General features: G+C 37.9%; 2 protein-coding genes across 2 annotated transcripts in view; both read left to right on the forward strand.

Annotated features, from left to right (window-relative positions):
• On the forward strand, positions 1 to 8,930 carry LOC140230535 (long-chain fatty acid transport protein 2-like). The gene is made up of 9 exons (XM_072310677.1): positions 1 to 595; positions 2,359 to 2,568; positions 3,800 to 3,958; positions 4,890 to 5,014; positions 5,901 to 6,101; positions 6,313 to 6,406; positions 6,927 to 7,125; positions 8,130 to 8,227; positions 8,620 to 8,930. The coding sequence occupies exons 1-9, from the start codon at positions 1 to 3 to the stop codon at positions 8,928 to 8,930; spliced, it is 1,992 nt and encodes a 663-aa protein (XP_072166778.1).
• A 6,264-nt stretch (positions 8,931 to 15,194) lies between these two features.
• Positions 15,195 to 15,443, forward strand: part of LOC140230536 (uncharacterized) — a 35,705-nt gene continuing 35,456 nt past the window's right edge. Inside the window, exon 1 of the mRNA XM_072310678.1 lies at positions 15,195 to 15,276. Within this exon, the coding sequence (XP_072166779.1) occupies positions 15,263 to 15,276 (14 nt within the window). The 5' untranslated portion in view covers positions 15,195 to 15,262. The remainder of the gene's footprint in view (positions 15,277 to 15,443) is intronic.

A 15,443-nucleotide genomic window follows, 5' to 3' on the forward strand; every position in this document is an offset into this window, starting at 1 on the left:
ATGGCGGTAGGATTTTGTCAAACTGCCCTGACCGGCGCACTGATTTCAGTCCTCGTTGGATGCGTGTGGATCCAACTTAAGCTTGAAAGAGGAGAACAAGGTGTTGCGATTTGGGATCTCTGTCTTTTGGCTGCTGTAGCCACTACAACAACCCTTCTGGTGGCATACGCGTGGCTGCGAATCAACTACACGAACTGGTTCGAGGACGTCAAGTACTTTCTGAATCTAGTCAAATGGAACTCATCAATCCAGGAGAAAATGAAGTCTGGACAGACAATCCTCGATGTTCTCGATCGCCATGTCTACCATAAGCCCGATCACCCATGTATTATATTCAACGACGAGGTGTACACTTATTCCGAGGTGGATAGCCAGGCTAATCGAGTCGCCCGCTGGGTAATGAACAGAGATCCTAGCTTACAGAAAGGCGATGCCATTTGTCTTCTGCTCCACAATGGGCCGGTGTTTGCTTGGACGTGTCTTGGACTAATGAAGGCAGGTATCGTGGTGAGCCTTCTAAACACAAACCTCAAACCAGCGGCTCTCATTTACTGCATGCAGGCCAGTGAAGCCAAGAAAATTATCTTTGGATCCGGTAAGACTAAATGAAAACGAATACCTCATTGGCCATTGTTGGCATTGCAGTTTGCTACAAACAACGTTTAAGGAGAAGGAGATTGTTGTAGCAATAATGAATAACAAATACCTATATTCTTTATCAATTCATACTAATCTGAACGCTGCAACAATATTATCCACTTGACACCGCTTAAATCTCAATACCCATGGCTGCAGACGTTGACGAGTAAGACATCGTGCCTATCATGGTTTAATTTTTTTTCTATATCCTCTGATCCCGAAGATAGAGAGGCATGGTTTGGACATTCAATCCGTTCAAAAGATAATGATTTTAACAAGTGCATATATGACGCTTCCATCGTTGGATGGTTAGCCTACAGTGCATTTCGTGAGCGCGTGATGCATGGACACCGACATAACGAAAATATCAAGAAAATCTCACAAAATCTATTTGCTAAATATAATAAATGAGTGCTATTGTAGAGTTAAACATAAATTACAGTTCAACACACACATTATAACTTAGGCATGTAGAATACAAATCCAATTTGAAGATTGCCACACATAAACATCAGTGGGACTCGGTCAAGAAGCCGCATTTGGGTTATATTTCCTGTACAGAAGTAAACACAACATCTTTTTACCTACTTAACTATGGCTATTAATATATTTTATGTAAAAAAAAATAAGGTGACCGTTTTGAACGATTTCGATAATGAATGCGCCTAATAACTGAAATTTCATATAAATTGTACCTGTTGCAAAATAATTCTAGCAATCTTGAGTCTAGAATTCACTCCTCGTCCGCCACAGCCGTTGGCTCAATTATACATTTTTTTTTTTTTTTTTTTTTGCCTCGACTACAGTGTATGTTACTATTTAAATCAAGTCAATGTTAGGCTAAGATCAACTTTGTGTAACAGTGAGTCGAATTCATTTAGACCAGCGCCAAGTCGAACTTAGCTCGATCTTTGCATGGACCTAATACACATGGACATTCATCGTATCGTTAATTAATTCATGCACTCGTGCATCTCAAAAGCGCCACAAAGACATTTTTAGCATGCTTCAGTGCTTTGATCCCATGATCGTCACCGCCAGCAAGCCGGGAGAAGAACAAGACGGAGATTCAAAAAAAATCTAAAACTATAATGAATGCGCAGAAGAAAATAACTCACAAAAATCAAGTAAAGTGAATGTGCAGTTGTGGTGTATGTTAGGAAATCATACCTCAAACAATTTCGCTTGGAAGAATCAGGCAGTTTTTAAAAGAAAGCTAACATTTGGGCAGAATGATTGTCATTTGTGATCTCAATATTATTCATTTTCTCCAGCTTATTCCAGATCAAAAAGGGAGGGTAATGGTAGAGAACAGATATATCTTGCCATTAGGCAAGGTCTTATGCGTGTGCAAAAATGTGCGAATCAGCAATTACCCATCTTTTGACATGAAACTTTTAATGATCTCAGGTTTGCTGCTCCTCATCATCTGTATTTATTCAAAGACATTTCCGTCTGAAAAGGCACATCAGCGAAACAAGACTGAAATGAGGGGAAAAGATTCTTTTGTTAGTGACGATACATGATCACACAATCGTTATTGTCCAGACAACTGAATGTACTCATTATGATGCACATAATCAGGTGTCGGCGACGATCATTACATCAAAGAAAGACTGCAGTGAACAGTCCATGTATATTAGGTCCATGATCTTTGTGAAACAGACCCCAGACTTATTCGAGAAAAGTGAAATGTCTTTTCTTTTTTTCATTTCACAGACTTCCTTCCAGTCGTTGAGGGGATTCTTCCTGAGCTACTCGAACTCGGAATCGACGCGTGGCTGGTCAACGATGACAACAAGGAGAACATGAAGTCACCCCGTGAAGTGGTTACTATGGAAACATCGCACCTCCCAAAGGAACCCTACGCGAGGGATGCGTATTCATTGACCGACCTAGCTATCTACATATTCACCTCTGGCACAACAGGTAAGTTACTCATGTAAATGTGCATGTATACACATTTATATAGTGTAGTGTTCGAGATCGGTATTCAATATCTGTTTTTTTCTTCATAAATCGTAACATGGCCTTCATTTTTAACCCTAGCAGGTGGTCATCTCAAGAACTTCAAACATTATTAGAGCATATATTTCTACCCCTATGACGTTCACTCTGTCAGTTGTTTTTGATAAGCCTGAGATGAGTAGTAATCACATAATCCCCATTATCATTATCATAATCGTTGTCATTGATATCGTTATTTATAATTTTAGTATCATCGTCGTCCTCATTATGATCATTATAACAATCTTCGCTTTTGTTGTTGTTGTTTTTTAATCAGCAGGCACCACACAATTACTCCTCTCAGTTTTCTCAAAGGAATATACTAGCAGCCTGCTATCAATGTCAGATAGTCGGCGATATCATGCTTTGGAGTGAAAGGCTTGTTTAAACTATTCTGATCCATTTTGTAAAAACATTTCTATACCAGATTTACAGTTCTCACCATCCCCTACTTTACCTCATATTTTCCACGGAATCTCCACTGGAGGTATGCAGCAACATGCGGTGCAGTAGACCAGCAGTAGCCGAATAATCATAATCTCACGATCAGACTCCAGTCGAAATCATTCTCATTTCCTTTTTCCAGCGTGAATGGATAACTGCCGATGTATATGCGGTACGAACTTACAAATGATAGACAGTCCCATAAAAGAACTTATAAAGCACTGCTACCGTGTACATAATGTGAATAGTTATATGATTTATGTCCATCGTCAACATACTCTTACACATAAAAAAAGAGAGAAAAAAAGTTGGGGAAACAATCTTTGTTCCTGTTCAATATGTGAAAACGGCATGAAACGATGGCAGTAGATATTTCAAGTGGTGACGTCACAATGCTTTATTTTCAATCGATGTGGGAACATTATCTTTGGTAGTATAAGTGAACCATCCTTAGAGAACCTCTTCGCCGAAATATTTCGATGGGCTTTAGGCTTAGGGATATACTATTTCGATTTGTTCGATGTTTTGTATGTAAATATGTGGTAAGAGATGAGAAATGGTGGCTAAACGTCAGCCCTGTCAGATCAGCAAAGGTGATCTATGGTCATCTTAATCATCCAACTTAAGCAGACACACATATTCCCACACACTTATACACAATTAACACAAACGGTCGGTGACCCATTCTCTTCTCCCTGCTTGGGTTTAGGCATGCCGAAGCCTGTGGTCGTATTACATCGGAAGATCATTCGCTCCACTTACCTCCACTTCTTTTCTAATATCACCCCTGACGATGTGTACTACGTGGCTCTACCGCTGTATCACTCAGCAGCGCTGCTACAAGGCGTCTTCTCCGTATGGTATTACGGTTTGTTGTCGATCTTTCTTTTTTACTGTGGTTGATCAATCCCCTCCACTACACAAACACAAACGCATTGTCTCCCTAAAACTGTATCAGACAGTAAAACTTGCGCTTTGTAACGACAATTTGTCAGTCCTTATTTATGTTATTAGTTCATGGAGAGAATACAGTTGGTTACCTAGTAAGCTTTGTTTAGTCCAACTTAATATGAGCATGAACGAATTCACCGTCAGGTAATCTCTGTCCATTGGCAGCTAGAGTTTCAACGCATCTCTGCCAATCAACACACAATTTGACTTCTAAGGCACAATACCTGGGTTCACGTTTGATCATGAGGTCTATTTATATTATATTTACACAATCTACATCTATTAGCAAAATGCCACGTGTTGCAATCACAACGCAACATTATGTGCACAGATGGCATACAAATCAATGATAAATACACACAATATTGCTGGATTTAGGCGTTACTGCCCTTAAAAATACTGATGGAATATGTATCCGTAGGCATATTGAGAAAGTAGCATAGACGATGCCATCAAATTATATATAATATGACCTATTTTCATGGTATTTCATCTGACTTGTTAAACAGATCAGCCTATGCGTACTTGGTCAGCTCTTCCGTAAGAGCATAGGATCAATTATCGCATCTTAATCTGTAAAGGATTCAAGAGTAGTGATTACAGCTTTTGATCAGGTTGGATCTTACTCTCTCATCTGTTAAGCAGAGCATTACGTGATATTCTATAAAGACATTAGATGATTGTACTGTACTGATTAGTACCGTTGAGCCTGCAACTTTTGCAATGTACATCTCATCAAAAGCCGCACAAAGATTTTGCGGGTTTCTTCATGTTTACCCTTGTGTTTTTTATGCCTAGTCGATCGATATCGATAAGATTATTCAAGCTGTCTGTGTGTCGTTTTAAAGGTGGAACAGTGGCTGTGGCCAAAAAGTTTTCTGCAACTCGATTCTGGGATGACATCAGACAGCATCGTGCGACAGGTTTTCATTATATCGGTGAGATCTGCCGTTACCTGCTTGCTCAGCCCAAGGTGAGAATGACAGAGGAGCTTCACTTGGTATGACCTGCTTGGAATGGAAAGTCTCTCTTACTTTCACTCTACCCCACCTCTCTCTTTCTGATTTCTATATCTATCTGTCTATCTATCAATCTAGCAGTCTGTCTATCTGTCTATCTATCTATCTATCTGTCTATCTATCTAGCAATCTGTCTGTCTATCCATCTGTCTTTCTGTCTGTCTATCCATCTGTCTTTCTGTCTATCTATCTATCTATCTGTATGTCTTTCTATCTATATCTACCTATCAATCTATCTTCGTCGTTCAAGACTGCTGGTACACACTTCATTTCACAGGATCTTTATTATGAGCTCTACTTCGTCGCTTGTTTTTATGCCTTGAATTTTACTTCAAAATGGGTAATGTGAATGCCAGTCTAACACAGTTGCAAATCCGGCCACATACATACACACACACGTGCGCGCGCACACACACACACACACGCACACATAAACGCACACACACTTTCGCCTTTGAAAATGAATAATTCGGGGAGGGGGACTTGCAAACATATCGAAACCCAGGATCATTGGGAGAGTTCCCTTGTTGATATTGTTCCCTTGTTGATATTGTTTGCCGAAGACACTGAATAAGACTTATCATGTGTCGCAGCATTCAACAAACTTGGTATTGGAATACAAGAATTGTGTGCAGAACGGCAGAACCCGAGGTGGTGAAACATGCTTCCTCTAAAATCTACTCCATAGTTTTTTTCGAATATTTTACACATACTTTATTAGGATGATAGGAGACCCCAAAACATGACAAAACAAAGGTTGATATGGTCCATGTGTATTTCTTATAAACTCAAAGTTAGTCACTTCATTACTAATCAATCTCCATCTCTGTTGCACCTTAGAAATCAAATGATGGAATATATCCACGCAAAATACGCTTCGCCCAAGGCAACGGACTTCGACCAGAAATCTGGCGGGAATTCAAGGAGAGATTCAAAGTGGGGAAACTATTTGAGATTTATGCAGCTACGGAGGGCAACTTTGGATTCATAAACATCGACGGAAAAGTTGGAACTGTTGGCAGATACCCGTGGTTTCTGAAGGTTAGTCAATGTTGCCGTGACTTTAACAAATACCACTCACTTGTTAAATTGCTATAAAATCGATTTTCCTACTCACGATGACCGCTCTGAATTCTTGAATGACTTTGTTTCATATCCTACCGCTTCCCTGTCATTGAAATGCCTTATCGTCATGCTTATTCTAAAAAATTTAGAACACTAGGCCTATGTCTTCATTTCTTTACCCGAGCAGAAGATGAAAGACGATGTGGAGATCGTGGATTATGACTACGGGAGCGGTGAGCCGAAGCGGGGAGAAGATGGTCTCTGCGTGTTGTTACAAAATGGTGTGTATACCAGCTTCACTTACAAGCTTTTGATGTGCCTCCAGACTGTCATGCAGACGAGACACAGTCAACATTGATATTTTGATCATCGTGCAATTGTGATTAACGTAGGGCCATCCGAGTTAAGCTGGTTTGATTAGTGTATTTCCGAACCAACTTTTACGTCATATTACCTGGGGTAGGCCTGCATCTACAAAATAATTATTATGCTGTTGGTCCGAATGAGTGGAAGTATCTAAGAAAACATGCAAAGTGATATTAATCAACCACTCGATGTCATGGAATAGATTCTGCTTCCGGTCCACACAACGATTTGTCTGCTGACTGTCTTCCTGGCATTCGAGTCTGGATTTTAGTAAGTCGTGCAAGTGATTCAGGGTCGACAATGAATTTAAGACGAAATCGACATCTGCACGTATTTGAATAGCATTAAATGTCCAAGAACATGGTTAATCGAGGGCCCTTTATAAGTGAAAAATAATGATTACTTAATCATGTTCCCTTTTGATTAAAAAAATAGGTCAGACCGGGTTGGCCCTAAGCAAGGTGAATGAAAACAGTCCTTACACTGGCTACAAGGGACCCGAGATAATGAGTAAGCGGAAACTGGTTAGCAGTGTGAAGCAGACTGGGGACGTGTACTTCAACACGGGAGATCTTCTCATGATTGACCACGACGGCTATGTATACTTCAAGGATCGAGTCGGAGACACATTCCGGTATAATATTCAATTATTTATCATTTATTTCCATTAAGAGATATTATTTAGAAAGATCGAATAATGAACAAACGAACATAATCCACAAGTAAAAAGAGGAAAGACGATAATCGACAAAAGTAGCTTACATTGATCAGTTGTTACAAATTTGATTACAGCGTTACTGTTCCAAAGAGCAACCTATAATGGTTGGCTGTATAAAGGTGAAGATGGCAGTCGGTATACAAAAAGAGCTAAAGGAAGTAATTTTAAGATCTTAAATTAGTAGTGCCATCAATCGTTAAACCCTAAGAGTATATGTTTTTCATAGACAGAAATGAACGAGTTTCGAATTTGGATACTCTATAAAGACGAGGGAAGTAGATTCCATGAATTGTGGCCTATATGTATAGAAATTATTTTATATATGGCAAGGTCTCATCATGAGACATTTCAGAAAATTGATTGTTTACTGTTTGTGGTGTTAAATCTATGTATTGTAACTCAAAGGTAAACATTTGCGTCCACATTAACTCTCTGCGAGCCCTATTCATTTCCTGTCCATAGGTTGTGTGTGTGTGAAATTTGTGCATATTCTATCACAGGCGGGGTTAGGGAAGTAAATGTAAAAAGTAAAGATGCAATAACGACTTTATCTAAAATTTTGTATTTCTTATATTCAGAGGAGTTAAGATAATACACATGTTGTAAATGTATAATTTTGGTAATTTGTGTTATTTCCGCACCCATCACTCCTTAGCCCCCTCCCCCTTTCCACGTACACAAAAAAGAAAGAAAGAAAGCAAGGTGATTACAGTAGACTCCCGTTATAACGAAGTCCTCGAGACCGGCAGTTTTCTTTCGTTATATCGAAATTTCGTTATAACCGAACAAATAAACAATAAAAATGCATAGAGTAGATATTATGTTGCGGCTGAATTTTTATTTTGTTGTAACAGGAATTTCGTTATAGCCGTGTTCATCATAACGGGAGTGCACTATACAATCAATTTTAATTTTCGCAGATGGAAAGGGGAAAATGTGTCTACGATGGAGGTTTCGCAGGTCATCAATACGTTTGACGCTATTCTCGAGGCGAATGTGTACGGAGTTACAGTACCAGGTTAGGGATGGTTTGTTTCAGCATGGAGCCATTCGTCACCATGGCCATTTTCTGCTTTACAGATCTCCTAATCATTGGAGGGCAAGATTTGAAAATATACAGAGAACACTAAAGTTATATACATCATACATATCATTTATTCATTTTTGTTGATATTCCGGCAAATTTATAACCTTAGTTTGAGTCGAATATCAATGTTTAATGTCAAATCTAAATGTATGATTATTGTTAGTCATTATTCCAAGAATATCAATAGTAATCATATTCCGGGCGAACAATAAACGCAAGTCTATTTACACATAGATACCAATGTTCTTCTAGGCCTACACACAGAATGGAGTGACATTTCACCTTTAATCAAACTCTTACTTTTCTCTCTGACACACGACAAGATCAAGACGGGAGAGCAGGCATGGCAGCCGTCGTTTTACGAGCAGGCCATCACATCGACTGGCACGCCCTCTACGCACACATCAGGTCACGCCTACCGAGCTATGCCTGTCCCAAGTTTGTGCGTGTCATGGACCAGATGGACATCACGTCGACGTTCAAACACAAGAAAACCACTTTGGTCAAAGAGGGTTTCGACATCGAGATCATGAAAGACAACATCTTTATTATCGATACCACACAGGAGACGTTTGTACCGATGACAAAAGACCACAGCAAACTGATAAGCAATGGAACATTGAAACTAACCTAGTTGTGCGTGCAATGTTGTAGATATCATAGATAGATAGATAGATAGATTACATGGATAGATAGATAGATAGATAGATAGATAGATAGATAGATAGATAGATAGATAAACGGTATTATATTGAGGTATCAATGCCTCGCAGTCATAAGACTGAATTGCACATCGAATTACATCGTAAAAGAGACTAAACGGATTACAAAACAAGCATTCATACAAAAGAAACAAGTAAAAAGTATAATAGAGATCATAAAACGAGGTTGTACGACAGGACATGTAGACACAGTGGCGGATCCAGAGGGGGCACACCGTGCGCGGGCCCCCTCTTTATTTGTTGGTAAAACAAAAGAAAAAAAATGAGATGAAACCCGGAAGTAGCACCAGAAATATTGCTCTCGCCCCTCGATATTCACACTCTCTCTTTCAACACCTCTCCCTCTCTCTCCTTTCGCTCTTTGTCACTTTCACTCGCTCTTTCTCTCATGTTCTTGCATACACACCACTACGCTCCTGCTGATTTCCTATCTCTTATTGTTACACACAAGTGATCACACACGTGCACCTGACATGCTTTAGCATCAGAGCCTTAATTACTAGTCGATGAGATTCTTCTTGGGAGATACTATGCACAATGTAATGAAATTTATATTGCACTGAACTAATTACGGGGAAATCCAAAAATGTACAAAATATTTCTACAAAAAGGTACAAAGGCAAAGTCTGGTAAGCGGATGGAATGGAGGAGGGTATAAAAATATTAATAGAAGGAAGGGAAAAGAAGGTGTATGACAACAAAAAGCCGAGTGAGCGGGATATATACGAGAACCAAGGGCGGTCAAGAGAGAAAAGCCGAGGGAAAGAATAAAATGTTGACTGCAGAAAGTATGGACCATTTCTGCGTGGCTATTATGACACCTATACATTGTGCATCATAAAACAACAACAACAAATTATCCAATATTTGAAATAACAAATAAAATCAATTCTTTCATGTAAAGTGTAAACCACAAACTCTATAATTATATACACACATTATACCTCTTGATACAAAAACATATCATCAATGTGGTACGAATGAGAAAAAAAAAAAGAAGAGGTCAAATCAATAAACAAAGAGCTTGATCTAAATAACATCAAATGCATCATCCGAATACAATATGTAGGCCTTCCATGATATTGGGTAAGCTAATTCTACTTCTCATAAAGTAAATGTGTGCAGTTAAATGTGATTATTAAAGATGCAATAACGATTTTATCAAAAATTTTATATTTCTTATATTCAGCTAATTCTATATATACTTCTCGTAAGGTGAATGTGTGCAGATAAATGTGATTATTATTACACTTTTTTAAAAACAATGATACAATACAAGACACTGCTAAAAAATGACATTATTATGAATTTAGATATAAAAAGTCATAGACATTGGGGAGGGAGCAAAAGCCAAGTAAACGAAAAGGACGCAGGGAGCATTAGAAAAAAAGAGAGAAGTGAGAGTTGAGGTACATTATGATGACAAAAAATCCGAGTGAGCCGAATATGAGAGAAGCGGGGGAGGTCAAGAGAAAAGGGGAGATAAAAGTGTTGATATACAAGAAACGATATATATAGAAACCTATTCATTGCAACTCAAAAGCTACAAAATGAATATACCTGTTTATACAAAAATATATTATCGATGCAGTATACACACGTAGATAAAACGGAGAAGCCAGTCAATTGTCATAAAACTTGATGAAAATATTGTTAATTCATCATCCACATACACACCTCATGCATCACATTTGTATTGGGTGAGATGATTCTACTTCTCTTGAATTATGCTGTATACGGTGAACCGTTATCAGTATTGTATTGATATATATGAGAAATACTCACATTCTATGGCAGATGACAAAACGACTTTGCATACAATATGTCTTTGCTTGTGTGCTATTAGACTTTTTTTCTTTTCTACATACCTGTGGCATATGCTTCATGAAGTAAGAATCACCTAGAGATAAATGACATCTTTTTCAATGAATTTCATATCTAAAAAATGTTTGCATTGGCTTGGTACCCTATATTTTATTGCAAAAAGTTGAAAATATAACAAATTATGTATGTTAGGTTTCCCTGTACCTGTTACATCATAAGAATATAAACGCATTATATGCATATCAACTTTGTGTACTTAAGATATCAATCGTATACAATATGCAGTGTTTGACGTGTTTAAAGTGCATGGTGATCTCAGTGTTTGACGTGTTTAAAGTGCATGGTGATACCCATGTGATTGTTTCCCTTTACGCAATAAATTCTATCTTTAATCAAATGAAGTATATTCAAACACACTTTGCTGTTCTTCACGTGTCTCTTATTTTGTTTGTTTTTTATTTTTACCCAAAGTCCTTTAGAAGATTGATTTTTGTCCCGGTTTAATACGACGTTATAATAATTTGCTGTTTTACACATATGAGTTTTATAATAAGATTATATAACGTATACATTGAAATAGTTGCATTGTAATATAGGTATGTAAAATCTTATTTCAATATGCTGAATTTGAGATGTTTTTATATTCGTCAATAATATTTCAATTGCATGATTACGTGGTACATGATAATATATTACATATTATATATATATATATATTTTTTTTTTTTTTTTTTCGGAGACAGGCTGTACCTTCCTGCTGCTTGTCTCCAAACACTTTCCAATTATTTCATTTTCTCGTATTTCTCGTGAATGTTGTTGTAAAATCCTTTTATATATGTCTTATTGTTTGTAATGCTGTCTGTTTCTGTTATATGTTGACTTTTATGGAAGCGTTGACTGAACCTCAATCAATCAATCAATCAATAGTATTTGATATGTTAAGTTTATGTTCAGCATTAATGTTTTCCAGCTTTATTATTATGCCAATTAGCAATCCCGAACAAACCCAACAGCGAAAATGCTAATGCGTGAATCTACAGTATCGATAGCCTCAACAAGAGCAGCAGACATACAATAGTTCACTTTTCAAACATTGAATTTTGATGCACTTTCATTCTTCTGCGTCATTCTGCTGTCAATACAACAAAATCAACATAATCTGCAGAACACGTAAACTTAGGATCTTGGATGTCAGAGTCAGATTAAGAGCCAAGCAACCTTATTTGCTCAAATGTCCTTGATGGCTTAACCTATTTTGAGGGTAAATCCGGATAGATGATGTAACTCTTGCATCCTTGAGTATTTTCAGATATTCAAGATGGTCGCCAAAATGGACCTAGTAAAAACTGAAATTTCCATGCTATATTTTCATAAATCTGGAAATTGCAACTCTTGTTTCCTTGGGGATTTTGATAATATTCACGTTAGCTGCCAAAATTGCTAGCCAAATATAATAAAGTTTTTATTATTATTGCCTAATATTGCAATAAATATAAAAAGAAAAATGCTGGTTCTACCTTATGATGAGGATGCTACATCCAAATTTAAAATTAATGATTCAACTCTTTCACCCCTAGAGGTTTTATGTGAGATTTTAGAAAGATTAAGAAATGGTTCCTATATGCAGTGTATTTTTGTATAAATGGTGATTTTTCTTTTTTTTTAAAGAAACCTAATCACCTTGGACTGGGGAACAGATCTTTATTTCAATAGATTTTTTTTGGAGTGCATTTGATCATTCTAAAGAGCATATATTCGCCAGGTGTGGCTTTGATGGGAAGGGGACAGCTGGAGGACGAACCCCCTCTATTCGATTTCTTCTTTTTTTTTTGGGGGGGGGGGGAACTATAATCACCTCCCATTCCCTCCTTCAGCTTCTAAGCTTGATATACTTAATTACTTTTCTATTGATTTTCAATTTTGGTGGATTTTGTATCTGCGAGATTGTTCAAAATGTAAAATGTGGTTTGATTGACGATTTTCAAATACTCCACTTACCTACTTGGTCCACCTCCAAATATAGATTGAGACCAGCAAGTGACGGCGCACACGCACATAAAGGAACCCACTGTGCAGATACCATAATATTTAGCAATTCACATTGTCCGTGAATATGCATTTTTTAATAATTTGTTTTTAATGGGAAAATTTAAATATTTTCCACTGAAGGTTGGCACTAGGCTACAAATTAATCATAGTTAATGCTCCGTCATGTGGCAGGGGATACCCCCGCCTACAACCTCCCCTATATGTACAGCGTGTTCTCATCCCCCCCCCCCCCCCCCGCAAAAATAGGCCTACCTGCACGAAAATGACCTGCATATGGCCACGCATTATACATTGCAGCTTTATTAAACCTTTTCCGGACGCCAGTATCACCCGTGGTGTTTCCGCTCCCCTGGGCCCCTCCCCCGCACTCTTTTCCTTCATCTTCTTCCAGGTAGAGTCAGTACACATGGGTAGAGTGCAGCTTCAAGTTTTGAAGATTATCGTTGCATGAAATCGCAGTCACTATTTTCAATGATGTTATTAGTTTCATCAAAAAAACAAAACAAAAAAAAAACAACACGACAAGAGTTTCAATATTTCAACCAAAAAGTGCAATTTTATTGACAATATAGAATTTAATTCACACCTTCGGGGTCATCTTGGCGGCCCTCTTTATGATAATAATATATGGCTATTTTGTATGTCTCTGGCAGAATAAAATCATTACTAGTATAATCTCATCAGCTTTGTGTTAGGTGTAAGGCTTTCATCATTGAAAGACGATGTTATATCAACCTATTCAGCTAGACATTGCGGTGAGTTGGCTCAGTCGGTAGCGCGTGTTTCACGATCCTAAGGGCCCGGGTTCGAACGTACCGAGTCTGGACTGAGCAATGTTGTGTGTAATCATATTATACGTTCCCTCTAGCACTGAAGAGGCAAAACACTCTGTCCCTCGGATAGGACATAAAATGGAGGTTGCGTGTATAAGAGAGTCACAACTAATGCACTTAAAAGATCCCGTTGCATTCATTCATCGCAAAGAGTAGGGTGTTTAACCCGGTGAAGTGGTCCCACCTCACATCCAACCGGACCACATGGAAGACCAGCTTCGTGTAGCTGAATAATAAAATGGGCCATCCAGCCATCTTCTCAGATGGAAATGAACAAACAAACGAACAAACAAACAAACAAACAAACAAACAAAACATGCATGAAAACATCTTTTCAGACATTCATAATTTTGGATATCTTAGTATAATATGTTGCCAAAAAAAAAAAAATCATCATTTTTAGATACCATTCTCGCTATATAATTTGACAAATTCGCTCAATCGAAATAAGAAGATGCGAATTATTGGTTCAATAACTCGAATTTTAAGATTTTGGCAGCCATCCTGAATATCTCAAAACCCATCGAGATTCGGGTTCAGCGTTATCAAAATAAGGGTATACACTATGATTTTGTTTCAGATATTGTCAGCTTGAAAGAAATTTCAGATTTTGGCACCATTTGCCGGCCCTTTTGGTGACTAGCTCGGGCAGAATCTTGAATATAAGCCGACCATTTAAGGATGGAAAAAAAAACAAAAAAACTGGGACATCCAGATTTGAATTCTATAGTATCCTCAAAATAGCGTTCGATAAAAAAAAAGCACACACACACACACACACACACACACATTATCTACAATTCACCATGAGGAAAAAATAATTATGACACATTGTTATGGGAGTTTCAGTTTTTGACATGAATTGAAAAACAAAAGTACATGGTACCATAATTATGTGGATGTAGTAAGCCTACGGATCGGAGACATGTAGTACGGACAAGTATAGTTTTTGTTGAGACCTAATTTCAGGTTTCTAACATTTTTTTTTTGTGTGTGTGTGTGAGATAATGTGAATCCTCTTATGAAATATGAAAGAGCATGTAATTCCATATGGAATTCAACCTTTATTTGATGAAAATTGGTTTTTAAATTTCTGAGATATCCAGAACATTGCGATTCTAATTAAAATAAAGTGTGGGACGCACCTTTTATTACGATCGCTTTGTTTTACTTTGTTTCTGGAGGTTTCAGTCGTTCCAAACCCGATTTTCATAAAATAAACTTTAAATTCCTCTGAAAAATAATGGTATGCTTTCAGTACGATTTCATGTTTTCTTGGTATCTCGCAAAAAGTTAAAAGCCAAATTCTCATCTCCACCAATATGTACCACCTATACCTATGCCATCCCTTCGTCATAAAATGAGAGGTAACTGCGCATGCGTAATGTCACTGCGCGCGATGTTATGAAATGTCTGCTGATCATCATGCACCGTACCCGTTTTGACAGGCTCAAATTGTCAACGATCACGAACGAAGGCAGTGTTTTGTGACAAATCTGACTTACCCTTATTGTTGATGAAGCAACAGCAACTCAATCATGTCTTCTCGAAGGTAAAATTGAGTATACAGATCGTTTAAAATTTCCTGCTCTCTTGAAGATCAGCAACCACCCGATATCACCAATGTACCGTAGGCCCTAGGCCTACCTGTGCATATTGGTGGGGGATGAGACTCGACTCTAGCCTGGGAACATGTTATGCTGGCGTGTCGTTAGTGTG

This window comes from Diadema setosum, chromosome 7, assembly GCF_964275005.1.
Source record: "Diadema setosum chromosome 7, eeDiaSeto1, whole genome shotgun sequence".
Classification (NCBI taxonomy): domain Eukaryota; kingdom Metazoa; phylum Echinodermata; class Echinoidea; order Diadematoida; family Diadematidae; genus Diadema; species Diadema setosum.

Coding starts and splice junctions, on each gene's coding strand:
- LOC140230535 (XM_072310677.1), top strand. CDS start 1: ATGGCGGTAGGATTTTGTCAAACTGCCCTGACCGGCGCACTGATTTCA. Junction 2,569..3,799: donor ATTCACCTCTGGCACAACAG/GTAAGTTACTCA, acceptor GCTTGGGTTTAG/GCATGCCGAAGCCTGTGGTC. Junction 6,407..6,926: donor CTGCGTGTTGTTACAAAATG/GTGTGTATACCA, acceptor TTAAAAAAATAG/GTCAGACCGGGTTGGCCCTA.